General features: G+C 38.5%; 1 protein-coding gene across 2 annotated transcripts; it reads right to left on the reverse strand.

Annotated features, from left to right (window-relative positions):
* Positions 1-3,201: 3,201 nt before the first annotated feature.
* Positions 3,202-19,461, reverse strand: sgsm3 (small G protein signaling modulator 3). Of its 2 annotated transcripts, XM_039687117.2 has the most exons (22): positions 19,307-19,461; positions 14,780-14,860; positions 14,593-14,681; positions 14,370-14,433; positions 13,295-13,506; positions 12,840-12,947; positions 11,887-12,030; positions 11,601-11,796; positions 9,805-9,950; positions 9,449-9,682; positions 9,149-9,331; positions 8,026-8,181; positions 7,881-7,935; positions 7,485-7,534; positions 7,249-7,401; positions 6,703-6,773; positions 6,560-6,608; positions 6,383-6,468; positions 6,152-6,274; positions 5,700-5,760; positions 5,030-5,101; positions 3,471-3,608 (listed from the first exon to the last, which is right to left on the reverse strand). In XM_039687117.2, exons 2-21 carry the CDS (start codon positions 14,784-14,786, stop codon positions 5,030-5,032), a joined length of 2,259 nt encoding a protein of 752 aa, XP_039543051.1. In that variant the 5' UTR covers positions 14,787-14,860; positions 19,307-19,461; the 3' UTR covers positions 3,471-3,608. The 2 variants fall into 2 exon arrangements, with proteins under 2 accessions (XP_039543049.1, XP_039543051.1); XM_039687115.2 differs by lacking the exon at positions 5,030-5,101 and having other exon boundaries at positions 3,202-3,608.
* Between the last annotated feature and the right edge of the window lie 781 nt (positions 19,462-20,242).

Raw genomic sequence — 20,242 nt, forward strand, 5'->3', positions numbered from 1 at the left:
ACTTTCGTCCGTCATAAAATTAATCGGATCGGGTTCGATTTTCTGCGTTTTTCGCATCCAGAGCCAGCATTTTGAGAGGTCTTTTGACAATTCAGGGCCGGGGGGAGCTCGTCCTCAAATCATTGCACATATGCGCCGTGCTTTCAGTTTCGGTTTTCAATTCGATCAAGAGTTAATGTTCTCTTCTCTATATTGGATTATGAAATTAATAAACCTCCCCTTTCAATCAGATTGAAATTTAGGATCGAATAAGGTGTGATCGAGCAGCCTATTCGATAACTAATGTATTATTTGGGCACAATATACACAATAACAGCCTAGCTGTTCTGTCTGCCCAGCGCTTCCAACGGGCCGCGCGCGGGTGTGTGTTTGTCCGTGTGTGTGTCCATACCTGGTCCATACCAGACACACTGCCAGTCTCCGTTCAGAATCGATTGGTTCACGGAAATTGGTGGTCTTGTTTTTAATATGTGGCTCCAGAATCGCTAGCAAAGCATCAAACTGTCCCACTGACATTCTGAGGTAAATGTTGAATCGCTCAGGATTAATTCGCAACTCCTTGATAAGGAACTCTCCTTCCTCTCGGCGCAATTTCAGGATTGGATGGACGTAATATTTTCTCTTTCTTCTCTTTTCAATATGAGAGAGGGCAAAAATCATCGTCACTGCTTGACGAATCCATTTGGTATTTTTGCGTTTTTTCCCGCAAAGATTTAAGAAATACGCAACGGACTCGGTGTGCAAGGTTTCTATGCGTGACGAATTTTTAGGCTGACGAACACGAAAATGAGTATACGAATATTTCGTACTCAGTGTGCAATGGCCTTTAGTTCACCCAAAAATGAAAATTAAGTCATTAATTACTCACCCCCATGCTGTTCCAACCCCGTAAGACCTTCGTTCATCTTCGGAACACAAATAAAGATATTTTTGATTTAATCTGAGAGCTGTGTCACTCTTCCATTGGCTTCCTAAGGGACTGGCTCTTGACGGCCCATAAAGTCATTAAAGAAAATGTTTAAATGTTCCATGTGCCTACAGCGGCTCAATTATAAGTTTATCAAGCGACGAGACTACTTTTTGTGCGAAAAAAAAACATAAATAACGGCTTTATTTGACTATTCCATTACTTCCTTGTTGGCGCATGAGCGAGAACTGAGACGAGGACGATCTCCTTCGACTTGTTACCGGCTGCTCACCGCTTAGGAGTTTTACCGCCCCCTACCGTATAAGATGATGTGCTGATATAGCTGGAAGTGCAAAACTTTCTGTTTACAAGCAGAGGAAGATGCGCGCTGTACATACGCTTTTCAATTAGCGTATTTTCCGCACTACAAGGTGCACTTAAAAGCCTTTAATCTTCTCAAAAAACGACAGTGTGCCTTATTATCATCTTATACGGTAGGGGGCGGTAAAACTCCTAGTAAGCGGTGAGCAGCCGGTAACAAGAAGTGGTCGAATGAGAACGTCCTCGTCTCAGTTCTCGCGCATGCGCCAATAAGGAAGTAATGGAATAGTCGAATAAAGCCGTTATTTATGTTTTTTTCGCACAAAAAGTAGTCTCGTCGCTTGATAAACTTATAATTGAGCCGCTGTAGGCACATGGGACATTTAAACATTTTCTTTAATGACTTTATGGACCGTCAAGAGCCAGTCCCTTAGGAAGCCAATGGAAGAGTGATACAGCTCTCAGATTAAATCAAAAATATCTTTATTTGTGTTCCGAAGATGAACGAAGGTCTTACGGGGTTGGAACAGCATGGGGGTGAGTAATTAATGACTTAATTTTCATTTTTGGGTGAACTAACCCTTTAAAGGTGAACTCCAGTGCAAAATGAACCTTTGGTCTAATTACACATTGGTACCTAGTCAACCGTTCTCTGAGATTTGTTTTCATGATAATGGAATGTAAAGAGTTTTATCTCTAAAAATTGTTTAGTGTACACGCTAGTATATGGGGGCACATAAGTAAAGAGAAATCGCTAGTTAATACCACTAACAAGGCTCAGAATAGCCCCACACTAACACAGTAACATAATGAGGGTCCCTACATGCAAAACGAATCATTGAGAACTTTGTAAGTGTACAGATCATTTAATTAGAAGATATTTTATAAAGACAGTGCACTTCGTGTATACAGGCAGGAGCCATCTTTGGAAAACAGTCTCGACAAGTCGATCCCTGAACGCTGTTCATACAGTTCAGAAGTTTGCTGAACTTCATACAGTTCAGATCACTCAGCACGTCGTTCGTGGTTCGAAAACAATGAAACATTTGGCTGAACTTTAAATGACTTTTTGAAGTCAGCATTCATTTTCTAAATGCATTACTTTTATTTCTAAAAGCTTAATATAGTAAATTAACAAATAATCATAACTCAATCTTGTGGTGAAATGACTGGTGAATTTCTCCAATCATTTAATCTGTTTAAACCTCGTCCCTTTTTACAATCTCCTGCAAGTTCATGTTCAGATCTGCCATCATCCAATCAAACATTCAATGGATTAAATCCTGCCCTGCATCTTTTCTTTTCAAGACAAAGTAAATGATTGAAAAGCAAGTAGATGCTGCACAAATAAAAGACAAGAATTCTTACAGATATAGATTTTTATTTACGTACACATTATCAGCTATCGTGGATATGATCTACAGCCCTGCGGAGTGGTCATGCTAAACCAATACAGACTAGTGTTTGTTTCAAAACAAACTTTTTTTTTAAAACCAATTACAAGAACTACAAAATGGACCCTCTTGCTTTAATTTAGTTTATCATGTAATTGTACTGCTGAAGGCTCTTCTGTCATTCTGGCAGGATCAGAGTGGTCCAGTTTGACTGGATCTAGACTAAAGCAGCAATTCTACATCTCAAAAAATCTAAATACAACTTTCTCTTCTTCATACTTTACATGGTTTATAAGAAATGCCAAGATATGTAACCAGGTTGATTCAATAGTTTTCTGTAGATGTAATTTGATTTTACAGATGTGGGGTGGGGTAACCAATGCTATTTTCTTGACTTGACAATCCCCTGAAGATCGTTTGACATTGTGAAGCGTAACTATGAAAATGTTTGGCTAAATGTGGCTTAATTTCTGATTGTGCATTCCCAATATACACAAATGTGAAACATGATCATTCAGACACTGATTTAGCTCTTCAAAACAATCCTTCAGGAGCCAAAATTAATTTACGAGTCATAACCACCATAATTGTGCCCCAGATGGTGCAATATTTATTTTGCTTCGGAGGATAGGAAGTGCTTGCAGGCAGACCACAGTGGCCCTTTCTGTAGTTTGATTCTGTGTGCACTCTTAGCAAAGGACTCCTCCTTTGAACAGACAAACTCTTAAAAAAAGAGACACAAAGTGAAACTATTGTGCCAAGACACACAAACACTCACCATTTCAGCCATGTGACATAAAGCTGTACAAGAAATGAACATGAATTTCTCATGTAACCCCCGTTTTCTGCAGATGGAGAGTTATTTGTCCTATGTTTGCAGCTCATGGGATGTGTGTGATGTTTTAGCCATCGATGTCCCAGCTGAAGAGGTGATGTTTCACCAACATGTCCTGAACTCCCTCCTTCAAAGGCCTCTGCTCCTTCTCCTGGAAAAAGAGTGGGGTAAAGTGAGCCGTTTGGTAATGTGCCTTCGCAATTGCATTGCACTGATTAAACAGCTCTCTGTAGTCTTAAATGGCTGAATTAATTCAAAACAAATGGCTGCGCTCAGCATTCCCACTGATTTTCAAGACTAGCTTGCTGTAATTAAACATGGCACTCTTAACAGTGCTTGAATCAAGAAGGTCACTGGTGACATGAGAATCACGGTGCACTAACAACAGCTCCGCTAAAGGTTGAACAATTCCTCTACGAGCTAATAAGCTTTTAAGTGAACTCTGAACTCCAGGTAATGCCTCTCACTGATACTTACAGACAACCATTCCCATCAAGCCTACTTCTAGACTGAAGAGAGGAGTTTCACAAGCATGTATACTTATTCACAATATCATCCTGTGCAATACCTGTCAATTCCAACATTGAATTACGTCAGAACACCCAGACAATCCACCTTTAAAGCCTGTTCACACAAAGTTGAATGTCTGCATGAAGTTTTAAATACATGCATACATTCATATTTCAAATGGATTTTTCAATTGTTCAAATGCAAAAATAAATAAATATATTGACCCAATGAGTTTGCATTTATCATGTTATAATATGTTAGATATATTATACAAATTTTTGGGATCAGTACGATTAAAATAATTTTTTTTAAAGGACATTAAATTGATCAAACGTGACAGTAAAGACATGTGTAATGTAAGAAACGATTTATATTTCGAATAAATTAAGTCTTTTTGAAAGGACCATGAAAAAAAATGCATCACCGTCACACATTTTCAACTGATTATAATCAGAAATGTTTCTCAAGCATCAAATCATCATATCAGAATGATTTCTGAAGGATCATGTGACACTGAAGACTGGAGTAATGATGCTTTGACATCATAAATTGCATTTTAAAATAGACTAAAACAGTTATTTGAATTGTAATAATTTCATAACTTTACTATTTTTGATCAAATAAATGCATCCTTGGTGAGAGAATAAAGAAAAATTCTTTAATTTCCCTTTCATTTAGATGAAGCACTGGCAAAAACCGATGAAACGATTGAATAAACTAGCATTAGATTCATTGTGAATAGCTCTAATGCCAGATGCAAATGACCTGGTGTGAGCAGGCTTTATCTTAACCAGCACACTGGGATACAGGGGTCTGTCTGAAAAGAAATGTAGTGCAGAGTAATATTTGCTTTAGAGTTTAATTAGCATTCAACACAAAAGCGGCTAAACTGGTTTTTAGAGGTTTAGTTCACATTATCTGGAGACACTATGAAAACAACAGTGAACAGGAGAGCAGGACACACCAAGCGCTACAGCTACTAAGCTACTACCACTACCACTTCTTGCTCTGGCAGCTAGTTATCAAGCAACAGGCTAGTAACTAACTAGTTGCCAGCATTACCTAGAGGTCCCAACTAAAGAGGTGATGTTGGACCAAGACATCCACCACTTCTGATTTGAGAACTGGAGTCTTCTGGAATGGCAGACAAACACGTTACACTGGGTGTCTTTTAGGGGTGTTGAAATTAATTGCTACTAAGATGCATCGCAATGTGGACGATTCTGCATCGATGCAGTAATAGACCCTAATCATTTATAACCGTTATAGCCTACTGACATCATTCGTCGCATATGCACTTGCTACAGTACGATGGCGGGAGGGAGGTGAAACACAAAAGCGAGTAATAATAAATTCACCCATTTTAACATGTAGTGTGTGAGCGCGTGTATGTGTGCAAGTAGCCTATGTGTGAGTGTGTGTTAACTTGAGTACACTACTTGCCAGTTTCATGTGCTTTTAATATTTAGAGTTGAAAGATAGTCTTTATTGTCCCATAGGGATGACCCATAGGTTTTGTTTGACTACAGGAAGTACTTTTTAAAAGGGAGTTCATATATCTTACTGCTTGTATTCATTGATGAAAATGTAGCTATGTGCAGTAATATATTGCATCATGATATCGAATCAAATTGAACAGTGACGTTTCATAGTACCCATAGTGTCTTTGTGTGTGTGGGAGGACATGTGAGACATTGAGGGAATGTGAGTGAAGAAAGTGTTGATCTCGCACCTCTTTTTTGGTAGGCAGCTCACAGTCTTGGGAGAGACTGAAGGCAAACTTTGAGAGAACTCTGAAAGCAGCACATACAAACTCATGTCAGTAATATACTCAAGTCATTTCTCATACCACTTAACCACTTCTTGACAAATTCATTTTAATGACCCTTCCAGTTATGATTACAGATCATTATGAGAAAATTCACTTATAAAATTCGCAGATCGCTTTTGAGAAAATGTAAAGTTTAATTAAAATAATAATAATTTAGAGCTAAAATAAAAAATGTAGAGTAACAAATTAATTAATTTCTATTTCTACATTATTTCTAAACTAGTCTTAAGAATTAAATAAAAACTACATTAACCACATTTTAAAATTTCTAATTTAAATTTTGTTTCAGTTTCCTCTTTGTTTGAATGGTTTATAACCTCAATTTCAGCCCATCAACAGAGGCTCAGTCTTACCTGAGTTCACACTTTATCTGAACCCAGCCAGGACTGCGTAGGAAAGACCAGGGATGGTACCATTTCTCCACAGCACTCATACTGGAACACAACACCTCCAGCCACAGGTGCAGCACCTGCTCACTGACACACACACACACACACACAGATGAAGAGAGTATATGCTGCACACTTGCATTATGGGAAAAGAAATGAAACGTAATGAGATACTAAAACAGCAGGGGGACTTACTTTAAGCCCACACAGATCAGTGAGCGGAACTTGACGTCCATCTGAACATGTGCAGTGTCATGGCTCATGTTCACAGACTGCACTGCCTAAGATGACAGGCAGAGAGCGCTCAATGCACAAGCAAATAAACAGTACCCAACTGCTGATCACTGACAAGATTTCTATTGTAAAACTCACCCTGTACAGTAGCTCTTCAGGTGTGAGCACCTTCCCATCTTCATCCAACCTAAAAAGACAAGGATCCGACCGGCTATCACATCAACAAAGTACTTTTATGAGAATTTAAAGAAGGTTAGGTCTTATGTTATTACATGTCTCACCTGTAGGTCTTGCACAGCACCAGTCTGGAGTAGACAGAGTTGAAATCCCTCTCCACTTCTCTGCTGGCTGCCTGTGATCAACACACAACCACAACTCTTTCACTCACTACTGGCATATATGTATCTATACTGTATATTTATATAGGGAACACAACCTGTTACTAAAGCACTATAAAAAAGGAGAGTAACAGGGCGGTCACACTACACTTTTTGTTGCATTGACTTCCATTCATGCATTGACCACAATCACAAGCTCATGTTGGTGAATGCCTTTCACCAACATTTGGTGTTTGGTGAACTCTGACCTGCGAATTCATCACATGAAGAAGACATGTGACTAGTAGAAGATAGAAATGTCACGGCGTGAGTCAATGAGATTGTATATTTTTTACATCTTGATTATATTACAATTTGTTAATGTTGAATTCATGTTTCAAAAAAAAGACTGCAGAGCGTGACGTCATATCAAGACCATTCCAGTGTCCAAGGAAATTTTGCATGCTCAAAGACTAGTGTGACCACGGCTTAAGACAACATTTCATGTACCTCCTCAATGAAGAGCCATGGGTGACAGGGTCCCCCGAGTATGGAGGTCTTCTTCAGGCCGTGCTGAAAGATGGCCTTGAGAGCAGGACACAACGAGCCTCTGACCAAGTCATTGACTGCCTCGGTAACGGTGTCATCTCCAGCCAGAGAGTACTTAACAAAAACACAGTTGTGCTTGAGAAAATAAACCTCTTAACCCATTATCTGAAGCAAAGACATTCTTTATTAATAATCACCTCTTTACTTCGTTCATCCAAGACTTCCACAAATTTGGCAGGAAACCAACCTAAAAAGAAAAAATGGTTGGTGGAAATACTAATTGACTTTTAGGTGTAGTTTTTCAGAACCGATACCAAAAATTCTGAGTATCGACCGATCCGATACCAGCACAGTTTTTTTTTTTTTTAAATCAAGTAGAATTTCTCTTGTGTGTTGAACCGATAATCACTATTTTGTGTGTTAAACAATCTACTAAATACAGACAACTTCATTATAAAGAAAAACAAACAAACAAACAAAAAATTATCATAATCTGACAAAAATGCTATTATAAACTAGATTAGTGGATAATTCAGCAGAAAAAAAGTTGGTAAAAAGGGGCATAAGCTTATTGTAAGGCCATCTCAGCTCACCTCTCAGGCCGTTCAGCTCTCCCACCCAGCAGTGCTCGTCTTTCTGTGAGATGATCTAAGAATAAACACCGAAATACACAGTTAAGGATGAAAGGTAAAGCATCAGTTAAAATGTTGACAGATGACAGAAACAGCAGTTTCTTACTGTGATGATGTCATTCTTCCGAAAACCCAGTTCATCATCGTCGTGCCTTTCAAAATCCAGTAAGGCTTTGGCTCTTCTTCGACGATTCCGAGACACGACCAGGAAGTTCTCGTGATCCCTTTGATGACTCTCCATAGAATAGTCTGGAGTCAAATCCTAGAGCGATAGAGACACACACAAGGAATGTGCAAAACGTTAACAAAAACATAACATTAACAGCCGGAAGTGATCGCTTGCGTGTGTACGTCACTCATTGTTTACACCGAGATTTCATAAGTTTTACCTTTCACTGTGAAGATCTAAACATATTTAGATATACAGGAAATCGCAATGGAAGACGATTTCGATATATCAATATATAAATATGATTAATGAAAGGTAAAAGGTAAAAAAATGAGTGACGTACAAACGCAAGCGATCACTTCTGGCGGAACGTTGGACATGATTCAGTTTGGACATTGGACAAGTGATTCAGATCAGTTGGACATGGCTGTGGTTACACAAGGTAAAAACGATATAAATACTGTTTGTTTTCTCACACAAACCGCTCGTTTCGTGTCTTAGTCCATCAATGTGTACTTACATTTATGAGTCATTAAATCATGTTTAATTTTGACTTCTCTGTGCATGCTCTTTTAGCAAATCCCCATAAACCTCCATTATATGACTGACAGACAACAACGGTTTGACCGAAAAATGTCAAAATTGAAAATACTGTGGAAACAAAGACACCAACATCTTGGATGCCCTTGAGTAAAACATATCAAAAAATAATTTCAAAGTGAACTATCCCTTTAATATCACGGTTTTGGCGGGTATAGAGTTCTGATGACGGTGTTCAACTATAACCGTCGGTCTCACGTTTATATAATAACCGACACACCCCTACTCGAGACTCTCCATGACTCACAGTGGTCTGTTTACAGGGAATGCAAGTGTGCTGCTAATTTCTTGTTGCATAGGCCTAATTTATGAAATGCAACAAAACAACTCAGTGAGTCATCCGGTTGGCTCAGTGCAATGAGTCACACAGTGTGTCTGTTTCAGTGCAAATGTTCTATTTGTAATTGATTTCTTCCTGGCAGATTTATAAATGGGATTCATTTGATTGAGTGGCACTTACAGTGCTGCAGTTGTGGGGGTCCAGGCAGTGAAAGTGTTCTGCTGTGCGACTGATGGCTTCTCTCAGCGCTGCCACCAGCTCTGTCTGTTTAATGTTTTTGGCCTTTAGCGCCTCCACCTCGTCCTCGCCCCAGAGCAGCGAGCTCAAGGTGGATTTCCTGTGCAGGCTTTGTCTACGGACCACCTGCACAATGATGACAATTATGAGCAAGCCTTTGATCACATTTTGTATACTGTTATTGGGGTGTGTTAAAATGTGTGCATCACAGATGATGGTAACAGATGCTTTTCATGCTCTCACCTTGTTGAGGTTGTTGTGGAGAGAATGGGAGTTGTTGGAGTTGAGCTGGGCCTGCTCTGCCAGGATGTAGGCCAAATGCTTGTGTCTGTGTACATCAAGGTTATCCTGAGACAGAGATCCTGCCAGACGCACAGCCTCTCCCAGCACTGTGGCCCCGTCCTCTAGTTGACTGGGCAGATCTGACAGCGTGTTGAAGATGGATGCCGAGTTCTCAGACGATACCAGCTCTTCCTCCTTTAAAACACAGGAAGAAACTTTTATTATTGACTGTGTCAAATCAAACACTCATAATTGCCCTGTAACCTTCTTTCATACATTAAAGCAAAACACTCCCCCCCAAAAAAAACATGTGCTACCTTGATCTTCAGCATGCCCAGTGTAACCTGGAAGAGCACCACTGAGCTCTCGTAGAAGAGCAGGTCCCAAATTCGCAGCAGGATGCGTATGTCCACCACACTGGCAAATGCAGTGAGGAACCAGTGTAGAGTGATTAAAGACAGTTCTGAGAGGGAAAACAAACAATACAAGTGTTTATTTTTTTTTATTCGGCATATGTTTAGGAGGAATACATCTTTGTAACTACAAAATTTATTAAAAAAAACAGCACCATTTATGAAATAGGCTTTTTCAGACAAATACAATTAACACCACCATATGTCCCTACAGAACAAATCCATAAAATGTTACATTCAATTGCAAAACAGGGCAAACAAGTATAAAATACTTAAAACTAGTTGTATTTATTTAATATACACATGAGTATTAAAAATGGTTTATGTACTAATATACAGTGGTGTGAATAAGTTTGGACACCCATGCTAAAGTTGCCTAAAAAGAGGAATAAAAAAAAAATCATCTTTTGGATATTGATCTTAATGCCTTAATTAGAAAAATGAGGAAAACTCCAACCTTTAAGGACACAAATTTTCTTTGTGAATGAATAATGTATCATAAATAAATAAATGTTTTTCCTTAAAATACAGGGTGCATAAGTCAGGACACCCGTATGTTAAATTCCCATAGAGTCAGGCAGATTTTTATTTTTAAAAGCCAGTTATTTCATGGATCTTCTACACTTCTACAAACATCTACAAGATAAAAACAATAAAGTAAACATTGCCATAATTCATCAACAGAAATTGAGAGCCTGTAGAGTGTGCAGCGTTTTGATATTGGACGTGTAGCTCTCACATTAATTACATTTAAACAATTGCCTTTTGAAGTTTAATAATCAATGGCTGAATCGCAATTCTTGCTTTTTCTGTCCTCAAATTTAAGATCTCTTAAATGTACAGTAAATGACTTCTGAGAAACACTGTTGAAAAATGAAATCAACACAATGTATAATCGCTAGATGTCTGCTCTGGGTATGTGCTGAAAAAAATGTGTTTGTACAAAGTCCAGGCTTTGGAAATAGTTAAAAAACAAAGTGGATCGGACCAATCCACTGAACAAATGACTAAATGAACACCAGCAGCAACACTCATGATAGGGGAGGAGAGAGAAGGGAGATTTGTAGAAAGAAAGATGGCTGAGATATTGCCAAACAGATAATGGTCAGAGTAATATTACAGGAACGAATGGTTACAATCAGGCAAGAACTAGTTCCCACATTAATATAAGAAAAGCTTTCTTGCACTAGAGAGACGTTAAGGAGCGGGAAGGCCTGAAAACAGATGCAGAGATTGCTTTGTTTTCTAATGTTTCACAAAACCAAGATATGCTGCTGTTGTTGAATCACAGCTGTCTAATGCAGCTGCTGTTTGTGGTTGCCTGTGTTGCATTGTGTGAAGGGAAGGGTGTGTTTGTTTGGGTGTCGATATCAAATATCAACTGTATTTCTCAGAATTAACACTTTTGTTATACCAATTAAGATATATAATACTTGTTGGCCTTGTTTCACAGACAGGGCTTAGATTAAGCCAGGACTTAGTTCAATTAGGACATCTAAATAGTTTTTTTATAAACAAACCTAGGTGCGCATCTTGAGACAAACCTTGGCAATGATGCTTTCAGTTAAAACAGCTCATTTTAGTCTGGGACTAGGCTTAAGCCTTGTCTGTGAAACCAGGGGGTAATAACCTTAAATTTGATCAAACTGAATTAAAGATGTTTAAAGGACCCTGTAAATGTGAGGCTGTGTGTGTCTCACCAATGTCATGCTCCTGTAGCAGCCGATCCAGGCGAGGAAGATACTGCACTATGAGCTGTCTGAGCACACGCTGGTCAGTTTGAACACCCAACAGAGTGGAAGAGAAGTATGAGGGAGGCAGAATGTCCTCTATCAGAGCACACATCATCCACAGAGCATCTTCCTCCTCCAGAAACAACAGAAGGCAGGACACCACCTGCATCAAAGACAAACAAAGTCTGACACCCGATGATCCAAACGTTAGAACGCAGAGAGACAAAGAGTCTGTGTTAAGGTTGCTCCTCACCATGCCTGTGCCCTGACAGTAGCCGATGTCGGGATACAGCCACGCAAGCCCTTTCAGGACCCGCCTGAGCTTGGGCACCCCCACACTCGTCAAAGTGTTGAAGCACGCATTAGTGGGCATGGTCCGCAAAAGATCCTTTTCAATCTGCAGCAGAGACAGAGAGAGAACCTCAATACAGGAAATACTCAAACTAATCATGAATAAAATGCATATGTTCGCTGAAACAAACCACAAACCACTTGTGACTGACAGGTCAAAGTAAATTTTTTTTAAGCAAACATAGAACATGCTTTTCCAATAAGATTTTTACATAACTTCTAAGTGCTACTATTACAGGCTCTTGATTGCATCAGATAAATAAATAAATGTTTACACTGTTTTCTTTTAGAGCTGCTATTAAGACGAAATGAACTGTTTGCATCATTGAATCATTTTCCTGTTATCACTGTAAAGCTGCTTTGAAACTATCTGTATTGTATAAAGTGCTATAAAAAATAAAGGTGAAATGTAAATGACATGCACTACCATTCAAAAGTTTGGGGTGTGTATGATATTTTGTTTCTGAAGTCTTTCATGCTCATCAATGCTGCATTTATTTGATCAAAAGTCAGTAAAAACTTTTATTAAAATTTAAAATAAAAAATTTCTATTTCAATATACTTTTTTACTTTATTCCTGTGATGACAAAGCTGAAATTTCAGCATCTTTATTCCAGTCTTCGGTGTCACGTGATCCTTCAGAAATAATTCTAATATGCTGATTTGGTGTTTAAGAAACATGTTTTTTATAATGATTAACTCAGAAAACAGCTGTGCCACTTAATATTTTTGTTGAAATTTTGATACATTTTTGGGGGGGATTCTTTGATAAACAGAAAGTTCAAAAGATCAACATTTGAAACAGACATCTCCACTTCAAATAAATCTCAGATCTATGGCAGAGATGACAAGTACCTGCTTGGCTGCTGTAGTGTCATCATTAGAGCTGTTTTTGACGATTTCCCTGTAGGAAATTTCTGAAGTTCGCTTTTTCTGCAGAGCCCCTGATAAACGCATCCACAACTAAAGAAATGCACAAAAGGAGACAATGGAGTACGAGACCAATAAACACACAAAGATCCAGCAGAGATGCGTCTACAAGATCACAGATTCGAGACGGGGATCTCTAAAAATAGCAGTACAGCATAAACAAGATATTACCAAGACATCATGTCCTATTTCAGTGAGATTACATGAGATTCAGAGAGAATTCCTCAAGCATGAACACGGTTGCCATGGGAACATTACATCAGCAGATTAGCCGCCTGATGTTGTGTAACAATACAAAGACAGCTTTAAATGTGTTGTGAGGTTCAAACACACATAGAAGCACATTCAGAGGTCGATGAACAAAGGCTCTCAGTGCTGACCTGTGGTCTCATGCTGTGCGGTATGCCCCCCAGCACGAGGGATCGAAGGCGGTCTGAGCGGGCCAGTGTGGGGGAGATCTTGTCCCATGTCAGGTCTCCTACGGTGTTATTGTGGGTGAACTCCAGATGGGCTTGCCAGCGAAGTCTTTGCTGAGGGTCTTCTCTCTGAGGAGCACCCTCACCACGCAGCCATTTTCGTGGCTCAGCACCGTCTGAAATGCGCAAAAAAAGAGAGGAAAAACACTTAAAAACTTGTCAAAGAAAAGACAGTACCAGATGAGACATGATCTTTAAGAGGGCTTGACAATAAGCTTTTCCTTTTTACTCAACCTGAAAACTTACTTTTCCAAGTCACCCATCCCTAAAACACTTCTACAACAAAGCTTTAACATATTAAATTATTGGCAATAATTATAGTGTTATTTAATACATATTATATACTTGACCATTCACAAGTTTGGGGCTGGTAAGACAATGTTTTTGAAAGAAGTCTCTTATGCTCAAAGCATTTATGAGATAATAATACAGTAAAAAAAAAAAACTAATATTGTGAAATATTATAACAATTTGAAAGAACTGTTTTCTATTTGAATATTTCAAAATGTAATTTATTCCTGTGATTGTAAGTTGAATTTCAGCATCATTACTACAGTCTTCAGTCTCAAATGATCCTTCGGTAATCATTCTAATATGGTGATTTGATGCTCAAGAAACATTTCTTATTATGATCAGAGTTGAAAACAGTTGTGCTGCTTAATATTTGAGAAGATTATGACGAATATTTTATATGAATCTTTGATGAAAAGAATTTTCAAAAGAATAGTGTTTATTTGAAATATAAATATTTTGTAACATTATAAATGACTGCATCATTGTAGAGTATAAGTAATAATTTCTTTAAAAAAAAATAAAAAACACTTACTGACCCCAAACTTTTGATAGGTGATATACAGTATATACAGTAGTATTAAAAACCTCTGAGGCGGTGCAGAATAATGGATTATTCAAACTTAGTGAACAAACAAAGATTTAGATGTTTTTCTGTTGTTGTCCTAGACCTCCAACTGTCACCAACCTTCACTATCAATCCGGAACCCAAATTCATCATAATGCAGTTCTGCTTCCATACTGGGGTCTTTCTGCAATAATCAGAATAATGTCTGTGAGAAATTAACCATCTCCCATGACAATGAAGAAGTTACAATAACAAAACACCATTTATCGGTCACTTAAGTACCAATGCAATATTATAAAACATGCCCTTTAAGAATAAAAAGAAAGAAATGCAAGTAAACTACCTGATAGTACTTTGCCAGGATATCCTGGGGCCACATGCTGGGTGTGAGGGCCGCAAAAGGCCCCCCTGGGGCTGGAGTGTAGCTACCAGCTAAACAGAGAATTTTATGAGGAGATTTACTGTGTTTGACAATACACAATACAACCATGCTCACAATTTAATTGTTGTGTATTCATACAGTAGCTTACTTGACATGGTGTTTTTTTTTAGCGTCTAAAGAGAATGATTCCGTGTCCGATGATAGCAGGTCAGGTTGAAGTTCACAGGCCCTGGACAAGGAAGACCAACAAACATCAAATGTGAAAAAACCTTCCATTAACACATTTAGAGAAAAAACGCCATTAACACATAAAGATAGAGACTGTCATTCCTCAAGTGATCAATGCAATAGACAGCCTGTGGAAATAATCACCTCAAAATATGTGCTTGAAAGAGCCAACAAAGCAGAATATCATATAACATCACTTTAGTGTAATTCAATAAGGAAAAAAAGAAGTATGCTATGAGGAAGTGAAGTATCTGAAAGCTTTTTTTAATGCTTAACTTGAGCTGCAGGTATACAGTGTCCTCCTTTATGCCTCACTTCTCTAAGTCAACGCAGACAGACGGGATATTGAGCTAAATCTTCAGCAGCACAGCATGCCAGTGAGAAGCCCATAGACAACACAATACCTTACATGACTTCTCACCCGGGTGTACAACCTAATAATGGCGTCAGAAGTGGATTTCAACATGGAATGTGCAGAAAGTGTAGACTAAGGATGCTCAGGTCAAAGACCATGTAGACTTTACCCAAAAAGTGCTTAACACAGTAGAACTAAGAGTCATTTATTTAGCTTAGATAATTACAAACCAATCACAGTGAAGAAGACTTTGATCATTTGATTTTTTTTTTCATGATATTCAGAATTTGGAAGTCGCACAAAAGGCTCTTTCGCGGTTGTGGCTTCAGTCGACTTCAGTGAGGCGTGGTGGTTTATGGGACGAGTTGTTCCTTCACTCGAAAATATAAGTACACAGTCTTCACAGTTTCATTGAAGTCGCAGGTGTGGAAGTTTTTTTGATTTCCAGTGAGTTATGTTCGCGCTTCAATAAAGCCACAGTTTGCAGACATCCCAAGTCTCGCGGAAGTTCCGGGAGTCTCTCGCATATTGATAGTGGCTCCCTGATCCACGCAAATTAGTTAAAATCTCCCGGAATCTAGAGTGAGCGTGCAAGCCGAGACAGAAAAAACTGTGCTCCAAACCGTATTGCGCGTACGGCAGAGAGGCGTGTGTGACAGCGTGTGTGCCTCATGTGCATCCTGATTGGCCGATTGATAAAAAAGATTAAAAAAAAAATCAAGAATCGAATCGAACTGTGACCTTAGAATCGAAAATGTAATCGAATCGAGGATTTGGAAAATTGTGACACCCCTACTTGACATAAAATCACCATTAACGGAAATAAAACAAAATGTATAAAACAAAAACTTAAACTTATTTTAGCTAGTTGAAGCAACATTTTTGCAATAAAGGTAATTTGATGTACTCACATAAATACAATTTAATATAAAAACAGCAAATTTACTAAAACATAATAATAATAAAAACTATGGGAGTAGAAAATAACAAAAATAACACTGGTGTGTGCGAGACCGTGATTGTGAGAGACGCCTGCCAACCGAAGGCCATTCATGCCATGAGGCACGTGGCAGCTCTCTGACGACAGCAAGAAGGGGAGAACAGAGGGAGGGACGGGGGCAGTCAGCGTGTTACATGACTCACAGCGTGTTGTGACTAGAAGAAGCTGGAGGAAGGAAAGATGGAGGTGGGGCTGCTGAGGGATGGGATCTTTCTCATTGAGGCTCATATTGGGGTACTTTTTTTCCAACACAGCTGGACACAATGCACTCAGAGGCCATCAGACATCTCAGCTCCTGGGTGTCACAAGCTGGTGATCTCTGGCAGGATGTCATAACCTACCCTGTGCTTAAGGAGGGCGTGAACCACAGTAGACAAACAGAGACAAACCTTACAGCCACACTATACGTATGTCAAGGGAGTGTCAGTTTTAAAGAAGATTCTACAACTTCAAGCTGAAAAAATGATCGTGTTAGCACTAACAAATCAATGGGTCTCATTCAATAAGCATGCATGCACACAAATTTGTACGTGAAAGCGTATTACTTGCTCATTCAGAATAATCTGATTTCATCAACATTTACGAGTTTAAGAACAAATTCATCTGCATATGCGCGGATTGTGAATTAGGCGGAAAGGTTTTGTGAGAAGTTCAAAAAAATGTGCATATATATAAAAAGAGTGCACAATTATTAGTGAATGAGACCCATGACTACAATACAAGCACATTAAATCTCAATCTTTCAAACCTTGCGAATTGCAAGCGTGCCCGCCCACTGTTTCAGCGGCCTTGGTTCCGGAAGTTTTTCATTCAGTTTTCGATTACGATTTTTGGATTTGAAGCAAAAAAGTATTTGAAAAATCAGACAAAAAGACAAAGTTACAAGACTGTGTAGATAACATACTCCTAATATATGTTTTTTTCTTTTAGTTGCCCTTTTAGTGATTGCTATAGCCCCTTAATTTTGTCACAATTGTGATTCATTAGTTATTAGAGTATCGTGTTATGTAAGGGGATGTTCATGAAAACCGTGTTTGTTTGTTTTTTGGGATAGAAGGAGTAGAGCTAAAGGGATCATGAAATGAGAATTCTAATTTTGCTTGATCTTTTGACAGTTACGGGGTCATCGTAATACTATAAAATATCCTGTACGTTTTTTTTAAAACCCAAAACTATCCAAAAACTTTTATTGAGATCAAGGCCAAAAAACAACAGGCTCTGAAAAGTGTGGAATTATGATAGTGTAGTGAAATACCACATTTGCAGAAGATGATCAACACCTAGCCTACATCTAAGTCACTGAGTCTTTGGCGTTGCGTCGCCCACTGTCACGTTAGTGAATAGTGACGACAAAGGGTTGATAACATTATCCCCCAAAGGAACTTATACAAGGAAAGTGTTTTTTTTTTCCAACTGTGCAAGTCTCAGCAGTGCATTATTCATTTGTATTCAATACATTTCACATTGAATTATTTGGAAATTCAGTCGCAATTTTGCCCAGGTTCTTCAAACACATTACGATTTGGATCCGTCAGCAACGCCACAAACATGCAAGTAATCATGTTTATTCCAAATGCCTGATCTGTGATCAGTGATTTCTGATGTGCGAATATTGAAGTTCCGACAGATTTTCTTTGTCTCAAAATCCCTCAATACTGTTGCATCAGTAAATCAAACCAGAGACTAAATGATCACCATGAATATAAACTGTTATTTAAATTGTGATTAAATTACATGCAGGATGGTATCAACGAATGCTTCCTTTACGGTCACCAAAAATGTCAATCACACAGTTTATCTGGACACTTGCCAAAACTTCCTGTTATTACACTGTTTACACTGCACAATGAAGCTCTTAGCGTATTTACATCGTGTTTGCATGAAAGCATGTTGTGAGAGTGCAGAAATCGCATTGGAATGATGAGATTCATTATGAATGTTAGCCAATCACAGTAGTGGTCGTTCACACTGTAGTCTCACAGCAGACACACCCCTTCAAACAGAGCGTTCAAATCATAGGGCTAAAATCAGGGTAATAGTCATTTATTTCTAAATTGTGACAATTGTTTATGTAAAAATCATTATATATATATATATATATATATATATATATGTATGTATGTAATTATTATTCTAATACAATGAAAGAAAGAAAACTATATTTTATAAATAATTTAATGTAGGGATAGTTTATGAAAAGTAAAAGAGTCCTCACCCATGAGTTTCTTTTGTGGAACACAACACAAAAAGAGATGCAAGGCAGAATAAGAGTCTCCATCACCTTTCACTTTATGGAAAAATGTGCAATGAAGTGAATGGTGACTAAAGCTGTCAGTACAAAATATTCTGAATGTCTAGGTTCATATTTTGTGTCCCAGAGAAGAAATGATGTGACCAGCATGACCGTATTTTTCATTTGCATTATATGGAGACCTTTACAAAAGGAGTAATCAATGACAGGACGAGTCATTTTACCATATGGCACCTGAAACGAGCTCGCGAACTATTGCACGGGTCGGTGCAGTTCACAATGAATCATTCAGAATAACGGACCTGCTGTACTAATAAAGGTTTGGGGAAACCGAACCTAATAAAATACAGGAAATACATCCCTTCAGGCAGGGACATTAGAGTACAATCATCTGTAATCGTAGTGCGTTTCAACTAAGTTGCGCACTGTTAAAACACTGCTGCTTTTAGACAATCAAACTTCATGAGTTGAACTCCCTAGAACAATAATGTTCGTTCCATAATATAATATCATTTTCTATTCAGTATTATTACATATAAAGGGCAAATTATAGCAACCAAGCCCTCCAAATATGAACATACTGCTCTCAATACGTGCAAAGTACTCCTGAGAGGACATTCAAATCTGTGTGCCGCTTTACCGTTACTGAGAAAATACATTTAACGTTAAATGACACGTAAACTGTACACTAAAAATCTATGATAGTCACCTTTAGCTCTGAGATACTAACTGGTCGCTGGCTGGCAGAAGCCATCCAAGCATCAGTAACGTTAATCAATGCACTTGCCGCTACGATTAGCCACCGAGCTAGCAAAACAACAAATGTTATCTATCTTCTTACCTTACGTCATGCTGAATCTTCTTTCTGAGGAGATGTACTTCGTTGTACAATTAAGCATATATTTTGCGGATAGAGGAGCAAGTATGGGATGTGAACTTGTAACTCGGGTTTTGTGATGGTGGTGGACAGACCGACTGTGTGTTCACTGTTTTGCGTCATATACCTGTTCGTGTCTCGCACTGAAGTATTGTATCCTTCCGCTAAAAGAGATTTCCTAAAAAAATAGTTCCCATCCTTTTAAGATTGTGTCTGCTTGAAAGCAACAAAAAAAAACTACTTTCAATGGCAGAAACGGTAACTGTGATTTTAAATTGAGGAAAGTAAACCATATTTTTTTTCTCTTTATAATTAAAGAGAAATACCAGTCTTTTTAACATTTACTGTACATCATATCTGAAAACTTCACTTTGCGCTTCATTCGAGCTTTCAAGCGAAACTAGTCAACATAGAGAGTTGAATAAGAGTCGTTTGGCAACATACTGCTCACGTTAGCCGCGTTGTCTCAGCTCAGGAGTGGGGGTTCAATCTTCAACCTGTGTGTGTGTTTACAGGGGTTTCATGAGATACCTGTCCTAACTGTACATCTGCATCAGATACCTGTGTGTGTGTTTACAGGGGTTTCATGCGATACCTGTCCTAACTGTACATGTGCATCAGATACCTGTGTGTGTGTTTACAGGGGTTTCATGCGATACCTGTCCTAACTGTATGTGCATCAGATACCTGTGTGTGTGTTTACAGGGGTTTCATGAGATACCTGTCCTAACTGTACATGTGCATCAGATACCTGTGTGTGTTTACAGGGGTTTCATGCGATACCTGTCCTAACTGTACATGTGCATCAGATACCTGTGTGTGTGTTTACAGGGGTTTCATGCGATACCTGTCCTAACTGTACATGTGCATCAGATACCTGTGTGTGTGTTTACAGGGGTT

This window comes from Pimephales promelas, chromosome 3, assembly GCF_988280905.1.
Source record: "Pimephales promelas chromosome 3, fPimPro1.hap1.1, whole genome shotgun sequence".
In the NCBI taxonomy this organism is placed as follows: Eukaryota; Metazoa; Chordata; class Actinopteri; order Cypriniformes; family Leuciscidae; genus Pimephales; species Pimephales promelas.